Below are 11699 nucleotides of genomic sequence, written 5' to 3'. Positions count from 1 at the left end.
GGCGGAGCGGCTTCCTGTCCGCTGTGATTGGTGGGGTGGGCGACCCGGAGGCGGGAAGACTTGAAGGAACTGACGGGCGGGTGGGCTCGGCCGCTCTCGCTGAGGTAAGTGGCCCGGGCAGAGCTGGAGCTTCTCTCCCCCCCCCCCCTCCTCCCGCGGGTACGGGCCGGGGGGCGTGGCCAGCTGCCGGACGGGAATTCAAAATGGAGTTGGGGGAGGGGAGTGCGCTGTGGGACCGGTCTCCTTCCGCGCTGGGGCTGCGGGAGCTTCCCGTGTCCTGGCCTGGGGCGGGCAGCTCTTGTTCGGGGAGGGGGGGGGGGCGTTTGTGGCGCCTCTCCACTGCCCCGCACCCCTGGGCCATCCCCCCCAGGGGGCCACAAGGGGGGAGCAGACACTGGGCTATCCCCCCCCCGGGGAGGCTTATGGGGCAGACCCCTTGGCTGCCTCCCCTCCCCTCTGCTCAGCTCAGGGAATCGGCACAAACCCCTGAAATCTTCCTTGAGGAATGTGCAGCGATTCCCCCCCCCCCCGACACACACAAGCTCCCCCTCCCCAATTTGTTCTCTTTAGGGTGGGAGAAAATATGTGAAGCGAGTAAGAAAATAAAAAAGCAAACCAACGTTACCCTCCTGCTGTTCCACCCCCCCCCCCAAAAAAAAAGTTAGGGCGGGCGCCTTGTTCCCATCTCACTCCCACAAAACGTTTTACTAGCGCATCAGTTTCAATACAAAACTGTTTACTGTTTGTAAGTTGCAAAATGAAACAACCCCCCACAAGATCAACAGGCTAAATAAGCTGGGGACTGTGTCCTGCATCCCTCTCCCTGCAGCCCTTGCTTGTTTATTTGACTATTTAGAGCTGAAGCGTTTCAACTAGGGACCTTGTTTTCTTGCAAAAACAAAGTTTAGCAACTTTGGGTGTAATACAAATCATTCTTTGCTTAAGAGGGACTGTGCCTTTCTGAGTATATTTGAGGAATCACTTTCTAAACTGGAGATATGAGTGTGTAGCCATTTAAATGGGTAATGAGCTTATTAGTTAATCAAATAGTTACAGCCTGGCTCCCAGGGAGTTGGTGGCTGTCTCTGTACTAGAGGCAGCAGCTGGCTCATTGGGAGCTGGGTGACAGGTGGGAGCAGGTATGCACTGGGAGCCAGCTTAAAATATGGCCTTTGGCATGTGCTGGCTGCTGGCAGCTTAAAATATGGCTATGGGAGTGGGCACTGCAGTTGGGAGCACACTGGCTGCTGGCCACACTCCCCGGGAGCTAGTGTGTAACTACTAAAATGTATGATGGCTAGCCTGTATGGATACAATTATAACAATTTTTTGACAGCTGTATTCTAAATTTGGCAATAGGGACCATCTCTTTTGGTAGTGGGGGTAATGGTAGATTGTCACATTCCATTCATTCCTGTGAGATGGTTTATGGTGGGGCTGTGTTATACTAGTCATTATGATAGCTTTTTGGTGGAAGCCCCCTGAAACTCTTCAGTTAGAGAATTAATCAATGAAAGGTATGTTGCAAAATTTGTTCCCAAATTTTAACTTTTTAAAAAGAAGCTTTTGTATAACCAAAGACCCGTGGGAGGGAATTGTTTCCTTCAAGCTTAAAAAATGGCAAACAGTTAGTTATTTATAAACAAGCTACCCTGTATTTCCTCTCCAGTGTTTGAAATCCAAACATTGCAGCTTTTGAACATGAAAGTGAAACTGACTATACAGCATTTTCAACTCTTACTTTTCATTGCCTAAGTGGAATGAGTTCAAGAAGTTAATACTATGTAAATAGGGATAAGTAAATTATTTTTCTCTCTTAATAGTTTCATTATTAGTAATAACAGGTATGAACTGTTTATTTAAAACATTTAATGCTTAGATGGTATAGTGTGTCTTGTAATGTTTATACAATGTTATAAAGATGGAAAATCTTGTCTGGAAACCATTGTTCTCAGCCATGTAAGTACAGGGCTCACTGTCTTGGGGTTCAAGCTAAATAGAGTGTGTTTGTAAAACTGAGGAACTGTTTGTTTCTTATTATTAAAGATCCCAGACTGCTATTCACAGGAGTTGGGGTGCTAATCCAATATCCTGGCCAAAGTTCAGTTTGAGTGGCTACATTCCAAAAGGTAATACATACAGTATGTTAGTAATTATTATTGTGTTAAATTACTGAAAAGCCATCAAATGGTAATAACTTGCTGTCATTACTAAGATGGGCTAAATTTGAACTGGTGACCTGTAGGTGTAAAGCGCTATATCCCACCATTGCCAATATCCTGACCCACCTAGTCCCTAAATCACTGTAACCATTTATACTCAGTGTTATCTGGTGCCTTATGTTTGCAGCTTTTTGATAAGTGCAGAGGTAGAGTTGATTTGTCAACATTTCTCATTTGTTATTGCAGACGTAAATTTGAAATAAATAAAGGAAAAGAACCTTGACAATGTCTTCAGTGGCATCAGAATATACCATTGGTGGGGTGAAGATTAACTTTCCTTGCAAGGCTTACCCCTCACAGCTTGCTATGATGAATTCAGTAAGTAAACTTGTCATTGAAATCTATTGCTTTAATAGTGTGTATATATAGTGCTATAGTGTTCAATACATAGAAGGGAATTCAGATACCAAATAAGAACCTCCAGTGTCTCCATGTATGTGGGGGAAGCTCAGTTACATTTTTGGAGTAGTAGAGTGAATACATATGCCCAAATGTTTATACTAAATGTACGTTGAAAGGATGTGCACATAATGCATGCCTACTTAATTAGATAAAAGTTATTTGATACTGCAAATGCAATAGGAATGCAAAAGGAAAAGGCTTCAGCAAAATGCCTGTCATCTTTTGATCAAAAGATATAGTACCAACCCAATAAATTTTCATTTTATTGAAGGAGGAGATGTTTTATCTTCCACATTTTATTAAATTTAATTATGACACAGAAGCATTTAATGGCCTGCCATCATTCTTTGCTCCTTTGTCACTGAGGATAAACAGACTCTTACATGGGCCTGGTCTACACTAACATTAACCCAACTACATCACTGAGTGACATCATTCAGATGACCTAATCTCAATGTAAATGGTCCTAGGTTGACAGAAGAATTATCCATTTATGTAACTATCACCTATCACGTAGATAGATTATTTACGTGCAGTTACTGTCTACAGTGAAGCGCTGTGCTGCTGTAGTGTTTCAAGTGTAGACAAGCTCCATCAGATGTTGATGGTATTTGGGGAGGTAGGTCTGAGGTGACATTTGAGTCACTACTGAACCTATGTCCCAGTGCAGTGAGAGATGTTACAAATGTCTGTGGTTGAGAGAAAACCAAGAGCTAATGACCACTTGTGGTCCTGGAAGATTTGTTTTTGACTTTATCAAATTTCATTTAGGAAACTATTGTCAGCCTATCTTAAAAAAAATCCCTGTGGCTTCAGCTGGAGATGTTCTTCTCTTTCTGTCTTAATTGCTGTCTTGTTGCTGACACAGAAGCTTTACTGCACTTTGCTGATGGGAATGTGATAAACATAAAACTAGTGACTCTACTACTCCCTCCCTGCTGCCTCTCTGAGAGAGGGAGCAAGGGTGGGGAGCAGGATCTAGTGCTGGGGGAGCTGGCTTAAAAGCTGGTTCCCCACAGCACTGTCTGTGTGGGGAGAAGGGGCAGAGGCACAGTGGCGAACTGTCAGCACTTCCGCCTTTGAAATGTAGGAAGAGCAGGGCTTTTGAAATGTACAAGATACCGTCTACTTTTAAAAAGCAGGGAGCGTGGGGCCAGCGGGGGACTGCTTGAGTCCTCCCACTGGCTGTGCTCCCTGTGGCGCTTCCACCTTTGACATGTAGCAAGAGCCAGCAGGACTGCTGCTACATTTCAAAGGCAGAGGCGCCTTTATCAACTAATTGAATAGTTGATGCAAATTACGTTGACTCTTAGGTTAGTTGATTAATCTAAATTTAGCATCCTTAATATAAATATAGTCCTTCCCTTCCCAAAGAGAGAACATGAATACTAATTTATTTTTCTGAGCAGTTCACTTTTTATTTTTTTCTTTCAGATTGTTAAAGGGCTAAATTCCAGGCAACATTGTTTGTTGGAGAGCCCCACAGGAAGTGGTAAAAGTTTGGCGTTACTATGTTCTGTATTGTCATGGCAGCAGTCTCTTCACGGTAAATCATCTCATGTAGCCTGATCTAAGATTATGTTTAAATTCTAATGACCCACCTTTAGGGTTGACAGGTTTTTTGTCCCAGGATCAGGCCCAGTATTCAATTATACTATGGTTGGGAACCCTGATGTGCATGGTTGCAACACTCACAATATAGAAACTCTTGTATATTTACAATATTTATAGTTTATGAATACAGTTGGCACAGTCACAAACACCCCAATTTCATAAGACAGGGAATGTCCATCCATATTTCCATACCATATACTTACATCATTCCTTCTAGAACAATCTTAGGTGTTAGCCCATCATCTTTCTCATTTTCTTTACCTTCCCTATCACCAGGGGCCATGCTTCTGGCCCTTCCAAAGATGACATTTTCTCCTCCCTATTGCACCTGGACTGGGGTCCCACTTTTATACTAAGTAACGCTGACGCTAACATGTTTTATGCATAGTCGATAGGGGATGTTTCTAATGCTGAAGTGTTCTTTTCCTATTGGTCAGTGTATCATTGCTCTTAACTTATTATCATATACGTCAATTTGTTGCCAGGGCCTTTGTGGTTATCTGTCGCAACAGGTGTCCTGATTACTCAACTCAGCCTGAACCAATCATTTGGGACTTTTATATAATAATACATCTGTTGATTCTGAGGGTATTTTTCGTACCGTCCTGTGCGGGTGAAAGGTCCAGACCTAAGTTCCCCTTTTTCAGTCCCAGGAAACCATAAATAAACTATGACCGGTATCTGGGTGAAACTGTCTCAACCACGGAAATCTGCTACCTTAGCTTCTGCTGATCTTGCAGACGATGTGTTGCAGCATGGACAAAAGATCAAATATAAACCCATATTACTTGACCTGGACTGTGAGCGTAGGTATGTTCTTTCATTCAAGTGCAACCCTGCCCTCTAATTGGTGGTAATACAGACATGGCACTCATTGGAAAGTGCATTCAGAGGCTGTTCCATCTTGTTATACCCTACAGCAGGAGCCACTGAACTGCAGGAGAACCCGACTCACGAGACAGCCTAGGGCTGGGCTGTACTTCCCCCATGCTGCTCCTACACCTAATGGAATCTGGACGGCCACACAGCCCAGTCAGTACATGGCACCAACATGCTTGTGGTTGGCAGTGTGGGGGGAAGGCAAGCAGTATATGCCCACAGACAGGCACAAGCAGCAGGACCACTAATTTGGGGCTTTTGCTAGACTCTTATATACCAACATGTCTTGGTCCCTGCTAGAAAAGGGCATGGACCTGTACCCTGGGGGGTTAATGGCAAAGCCCTCCCCCAAGGACTTGAGTGCTGCTGTGTTAGTATTAGCGGGCCTTCACAAACTTGGGCAGACATAAGGCATAGTGTATTACACCTGAACCCAGACATAAGTCAAGTTAACACAGGGCCTACAGGAATGCTGAGAGCAGCTTTTAGAAGATTTCTTGCATTACAGCTATTACTGAATTAATCTAAATTAAAACAAACATATTATTAGCATGATAGGAAAGTAACTTGATAGGCTAGACTCAAAATGCCCATATGTCCAGTTTAAATTGACCAGGGTTGTCTGCATTCTTACATAAACTAAGTCAGTGGATAACCTCAGAAAACTAGTTTCAGGAATAGAGCTAAATCTCCATCTTAGTCCTTATGCCAGTGGTTGATACTAGAAGCTATGAGAACCAAACTCATGCTCAGATTGTCAGTGCTCTGGGTGCATGGGACCCAAGCATTGAGCATGTGTTGCCAGAATGCAGACTTAGTCAACCTTACGTTTGTATGATGCTGCAATTCATGGTGTTTGATGCTATCACATCTAGCTAGAACGCATCATAGGACCTTGGCTATACCAAAAGAAATGAGCTGGTGTACTGATGAGAAGTGAAATTGAAAAGTAATGGAAATATTTCTCTGGATTATATCTGCTAAAGGATAACGTATTCTAAATGCTCCATTACTGAGGGACAATTTCCACACTTTCCTATATGTGTGTTTTACAACCAACTCTCTGTATAGCTTTTCATGAGTGATGTACCCCCAATACTTGGATGCTAATATCTAAATTGTACTATTAAATTATTAATCTGTTCTCGGTTATTGCTGATTATATAATAAGTATATTGAATTACTTTTAAACAAGCCTTTGTACTTTTAAGCTCTATCCCAGCTGTATAGACACTCTTTCCTTATCCTGTGTATTATATAATTTTAACACTAACTCAGAGGGACTATTGTACTTTTTTTGGAGCTGAATGGGTAGGGTTTCTGTAAGTGACTTCCACGTAGCTAGTTTGTAAAGGTGTGTAACTGCTATGGAGAGAGTGACTAGAACAGGGCTGGGCAAAATATAATCTGTGGGCTGGTCCAGCCCACCAAGCTGCTGGATGTGGCCTGAGAGAGCCTCAGACAGCTCCCTGCCTGCCCCACCCCCACTCATCACTCAGGAAAGCTGTCTGCAGGGCCATTTGTGTTTCTGAATGTTGAGAGGCTGGAGGGTGGGGAGACAGGCTTCTCAAGCTGCTCCTACCTCCAGTAGCTCCTATTGGCCAATTTCAGCCAAAAGCAACTGTCTGTTTGCAGGACAGACTGCATGTGAAGTGCCCCTCATCCCTCGGGCTTACAGCATTCAATACAGAGCAGTAAATATGGCCTCTGCAGCTCCCCTGATCAGTATAGGGCCTGGAAGGCAGGGACCCTGTCTAAGGAACTTGCTGGGCTGCTGGCTGGGAGCCAGGTAAGGTTTCCCAGCCACAGCCTGCCTCTGGCACCTCATCCTCTCCCTCCCTCAACTCTCTTCTCCCTTTTGTCCCCCCTACCTCATGTAACCCAAACCTTCTGCACCCCTTCTCCAGGCCCCATACACCTTCCCAGTACTGCATTCCCTCCTAAACTCCTCCTGAGGTCACAACCCCCTCTCAGACCTTGTACCTCTATCTGCTGTCCCTGGCACAACTCAGATCCCTGCACCCTTTCCTGCACTTCTGTCTCAGGTCACAACCCCTCCCAGGTCCTGCATTCCCTCCTCCTGCACCCCTCCCCCAGGCCAGAATCCTCTCCTGCACCCATACCTCTCCCAGACCCTGCACCCTAATCCCTTGTCCCAGGTCACAACCCAAACCCCTGCACCTCTATCACAGGTCACACTCTGCTCCCAGACCCTGCACTGCCTCCTTATCCCAGTCTGTTGCCCCAGGTCATTATCCTCTCCTTCATTCCCAAGCTCACATCTGCACCCAACCTCCATCCCCGACCCTTGCATCTCTTCCATTAACATAATGAGAGAGTGCAGCCCTCAGCCACTTGCCAAATTCTTGGAGTGCCCCCTCCATCAAAAATTATTGCCCACCCCTGGACTAGAAGCTGTAGCCCCAACAAAATTGACTGTTACCTACTTGTTCCTATTGTATTGGCGAGCCTAATTCTACAATAGTGGTTATAGTTTTATAAGAGAAGAATGACCTTCTCCTGTCCTGCTTTTAGAGAAGTCACTGGATGAGTTCTCATGTGAAAAGGAATGCAAAAAACCAGAGCCATCTTTGCCATGTCACTGTAGATGCCATTCCCAGGCAGTGTCTAATGACACTTCTGCAGATGTGAACCAAGGTGCCTCTTGTTCTTTCACTGATTGTAAAGCAGCAACTTCCATAAAAAGTGAAACAGTCTCAACAGACAAAGGTAACTTTTGAGTATTTTTTTCTGCTTTTTTGCTGAGTATTCAGATTGTGGGTTCTCATTTGTCTTATGATTGCCAATGCTACACAAGTCAGCAGTGAACCAAAAATGCTTCTTTCATCATGCTGTCCCCCTCATGTTTTTTCTAGGTCATTAATGGCTCCTGGCTTTAAAGTTCCCTGTTCTTTCCAAGTGTCCAAATCATATTAATTTGTGTGGAGGAAACAGACATCTAAATTTAATAATTAAATACATAAACAATCAGTGTAATTTTTTCTGTAATTCCACATTTCCTTGATTTTATTGACGTTTTTTTTTCTACTGCATTCTTATCTTTCTTTTTGCCTAATTCTATAGTGAATCTACAAACCCTCTGTTACTGATGACAGTCTGTGGCTATTTCACTGATTGTGCTGTCACAGTTCAGCATTATGACTTTAGTCAGAGGTGCTGGAGAACTCTATGGGTGCTCTAGGCTGGAAAGAGTGGGTGCCTCCCACCCATGGCGGGCCAGTTTGGCCAGAGCAGCCCACTGCCTTACGTTGGGGGGTGCTCCAGGCCTGCCATTATCTAAATTGTTGATGAAGATATTGAATAGATTCGGTCCCAAAACTGATCTCTGCCAAACACCACTTGCTGTGCCCTTCATTGCTGTTTCAAAGTAAAAAAAGTTAATTTTATCACCTGTTAATGATGGACATTTTCAAACCATGTATCATTTACCAACGGTGCAATTAAAAATGTATCTTTTCCTTATCAATATAGAGGAAATCAATCTTAGAAGGGAAACTTAATAGCTAGTGTCATGCTTGTTATGTTTCTTCTGTTAGGAAGCCTCCCTCAGGAAACCATTTTTTTCATGCAATTTAGCATTTTGCTACTATGCTAATGATTGTTCCTGTATAAATTTGCCTGCATTGTAGTGATGGAAGACAGGGTCCAGAAAGGTTTACCAATATTACTGTCCAACATGAGTCTCAACTATTTTTTCTGAATAAGTTTCATGACTGGAAATGTTATTTACATTTATTTAATGCTCTTGTGGTAATGAATACTCCTGTTACAGAACATAGTGGAAAAGTCACACTGTCTTCAAAATTATCTGCAAAAAAATGGGCATCTTTACATAAAGATGAAAATGACGACTTTCAAGTAGACAGGAAAAGGATACGTTTATTCGAAACTGAGCAGCAGGTGAGCAAAATGTATTGGCATTAAAATAATCCAGGCATAATTAAACAAGATTGTCTAATATCGATCACTATTGCAGTACTAGAAGTCGAGATTAGCTGGTAATGTCACAGCCATAAATTAGCTTATTACTTTTTTATTTGTTTTTGCTATTGTTACAAAGGAGTCCATTGTTGTTTTTAAATTTCCACAATAGCTTGTTAGAGATAAATTACTTGGTGCATGCTAGTACATAGAAAATTTAAATACTGTAAACTCTGAAGCCTGCTCACCAATAATTGCTGATAAACATTAAGTCAAAGAAAAGAATTCTTAGGCATTTAAATGCTCTTCCACATATGTGCTAATAATCTAATATACATTATCAAGCCTCTTGATATCCCACCAAATTCTTATCACTAGAGAAATTTCATCCTATGTAAAAAGCTAAAGTTTCTGTTATATGGTCAGTATTGGTATCACAAATGCCTTAGCTTTTTTGTATTACTGAGGTGCACTTTAGTTGTCATTGTATTGTGTTTTAATATTATTGCATCAGAAAACTACTTTTAACTTGTTTGAAGAGTAATTACCTATAGGATGAATTTGTTTCCTTGCCATTCATTTCATGTATATTTCTATTGTATGTCTGTACAATAATTATTCTGATTGATTAATCACAGTTAACTCATGTCATTAATTTAGAACATTAATTGTGGTTTTAATTGCACTATTAGACAATTGAATACCAATTGAAATGTATTACATTTTTTTGCTGTTTCCTACATTTTCAAATACATTGATTTCAATGACAACAAAGAATATAAAATGAACAGTGTTCACTTTATTATTTTTATTACAAATATTTGCACTGTAAAATAAATAGTTTTTTCATTTCACCTCATACAAGTACTGTAGTGCAATCTCTTTATCACAAAAGCACAATTTACCAAAGTAGATTTTTTTATTACATAACTGAATTAAAAAACAAAACAATATATATCTTTAGAGCTTAAAAGTTCACTCAGTCCTATTTCTTGTTCTGCTAATTGCTAAGAGAAGCAAGTTTGTTTACATATATGGGAGACAATGTTGCACACTTCTTATTTACAATATCACCTGAAAGTGGGAACAGACTTTTGCATGGCACTGCAAAGTATTAACATGCCAGAGATAGTCAACATTCATATGCCCTTCATGCTTTAGACACCATTGCAGAAGACATGCTCTCATGCTGATGACACTTGTTAAAAATATAATGCATTAATTCATTTTGTGATACAATTCTCCCTCAGGGAATTCAATATCTTCTGCTGTGTGTTCTACTTGCATTCTCCAATATATTTCTTGTTGTAGCAGTGCTGGATGATGACCCACCACATGTTTGTTTTAAGAACACTTTCACTACTGATTTGACAAAACAGAACAGAAGATACCAGTGTGACATTCCTAAAGATATCTTCAGCACTAGATCCTAGATTTAAGGATCAGACATGCCTTCCAAAATCTGAGGAAAAATGAGATGTGGAACATACTTTCCTAAGTTTTAAAAGAGCAATGCTTCAATACAGATGCTATGGAATCTGAACCATCAAAAAAAAAATCAGCATTCTGATGGTGGCATCTGCCTCAGATGCTGAAAATGAACATTCATCGATCTGCACTGTTTTGGATCATTATCGAGCAGAACCCATTATCAGCATGGACATGTGTCTTCTGGAATGGTGGCTGAAGCATGAAGGAACATATTACTCTTTAGCACATCTGGCACATAAATATTTTGCAACTCCAGCTGCAAAAGTGCTATGTGATTGCCTGTTCTCACTTTCAGGGGATGTTGTAAACAAGAAGTGGGCAACTTTATTTCCTGCAAATGTAAATAAACTTGTTTGGATGATGGGCTGAACAATAAGTAGGATTGAGTGGACTGTAGACTCTGTTTTACACTTTTATTTTTGAGTCCAGTTATTTTTCTACATAATTCTACATTTATAAGTTCAACTTTCATAATAAAGGGATTAAACTACAGGTTGAACCTCACTGGTCTGGTACACTCTCTTTTTTTTCAACATTTTTGGTCCGGCATAGGATTGCCAGATATTTTCACAAAAAATCCCGAACATGGCGGAGAAAAAAATTGGTTGAGCAAAAAAAACCCAAAAAACAAACAGGAGACCAAACTTGTTGAGAAAAGAAAAAGTTGATGCGCCTTTAAATTCCACCGCTCCCCCTGCCAGATGCGTCAGGGGAAAAATGTATCCGCCTGCCTTCCATCTGAGAAAAACAGAAAATACCGGACATTTTACATGTCCGGTATTTTCTGTTTTTTTTAACTGGACAGAGGTGCAATTACTGGACTGTCTGGGCAAAAACTGGACACCTGGCAACCCTAGTTTGGCATGATTTTAGTTAGTCAAATGTCCAGTTATCAAGGGTATGACCATGTTTCTCCATAGTCCCATAAAGTTTGTGTACAGCCACCAGTCCTGGCTCTCAGAGTTCTGTGCTGTTACTTAGCTCTAATTTACCCCCTAAATGTCTTCAAAGAGCCCAGTGAGCAGTGGAAGGTGTTGGTAATGCTGCTCGACAATATTGACCTTCCATGGTTTGACAAATTCTCTGTTCAGGTCTCAACAGTGCTGGACTGGAGATGTGCAGCCTGTACAGTACTTCTATTAAGTGAAT

The 11699-nt window shown here is 41.6% G+C and overlaps 1 protein-coding gene across 5 annotated transcripts in view; it reads left to right on the top strand.

The window, feature by feature from the left end:
• BRIP1 (BRCA1 interacting DNA helicase 1) overlaps positions 1-11699 on the top strand; it is a 164349-nt gene continuing 152650 nt past the window's right edge. For 4 of the 5 annotated variants that reach the window (XM_089772173.1, XM_089772175.1, XM_089772176.1 and 1 more), the window contains exons 1-6: positions 1-104; positions 2047-2129; positions 2409-2540; positions 4059-4170; positions 7653-7847; positions 8911-9038. In XM_089772173.1, the coding sequence (XP_089628299.1) occupies positions 2448-2540; positions 4059-4170; positions 7653-7847; positions 8911-9038 (528 nt within the window). In that variant the 5' untranslated portion in view covers positions 1-104; positions 2047-2129; positions 2409-2447. The remainder of the gene's footprint in view (positions 105-2046; positions 2130-2408; positions 2541-4058; positions 4171-7652; positions 7848-8910; positions 9039-11699) is intronic. The other variant, XM_089772174.1, reaches the window with a different exon arrangement.

This window comes from Pelodiscus sinensis, chromosome 21, assembly GCF_052426305.1.
Source record: "Pelodiscus sinensis isolate ZL-2025 chromosome 21, ASM5242630v1, whole genome shotgun sequence".
NCBI classification, from domain to species: domain Eukaryota; kingdom Metazoa; phylum Chordata; order Testudines; family Trionychidae; genus Pelodiscus; species Pelodiscus sinensis.
This window is presented reverse-complemented; position numbering and strand designations above follow the sequence as displayed.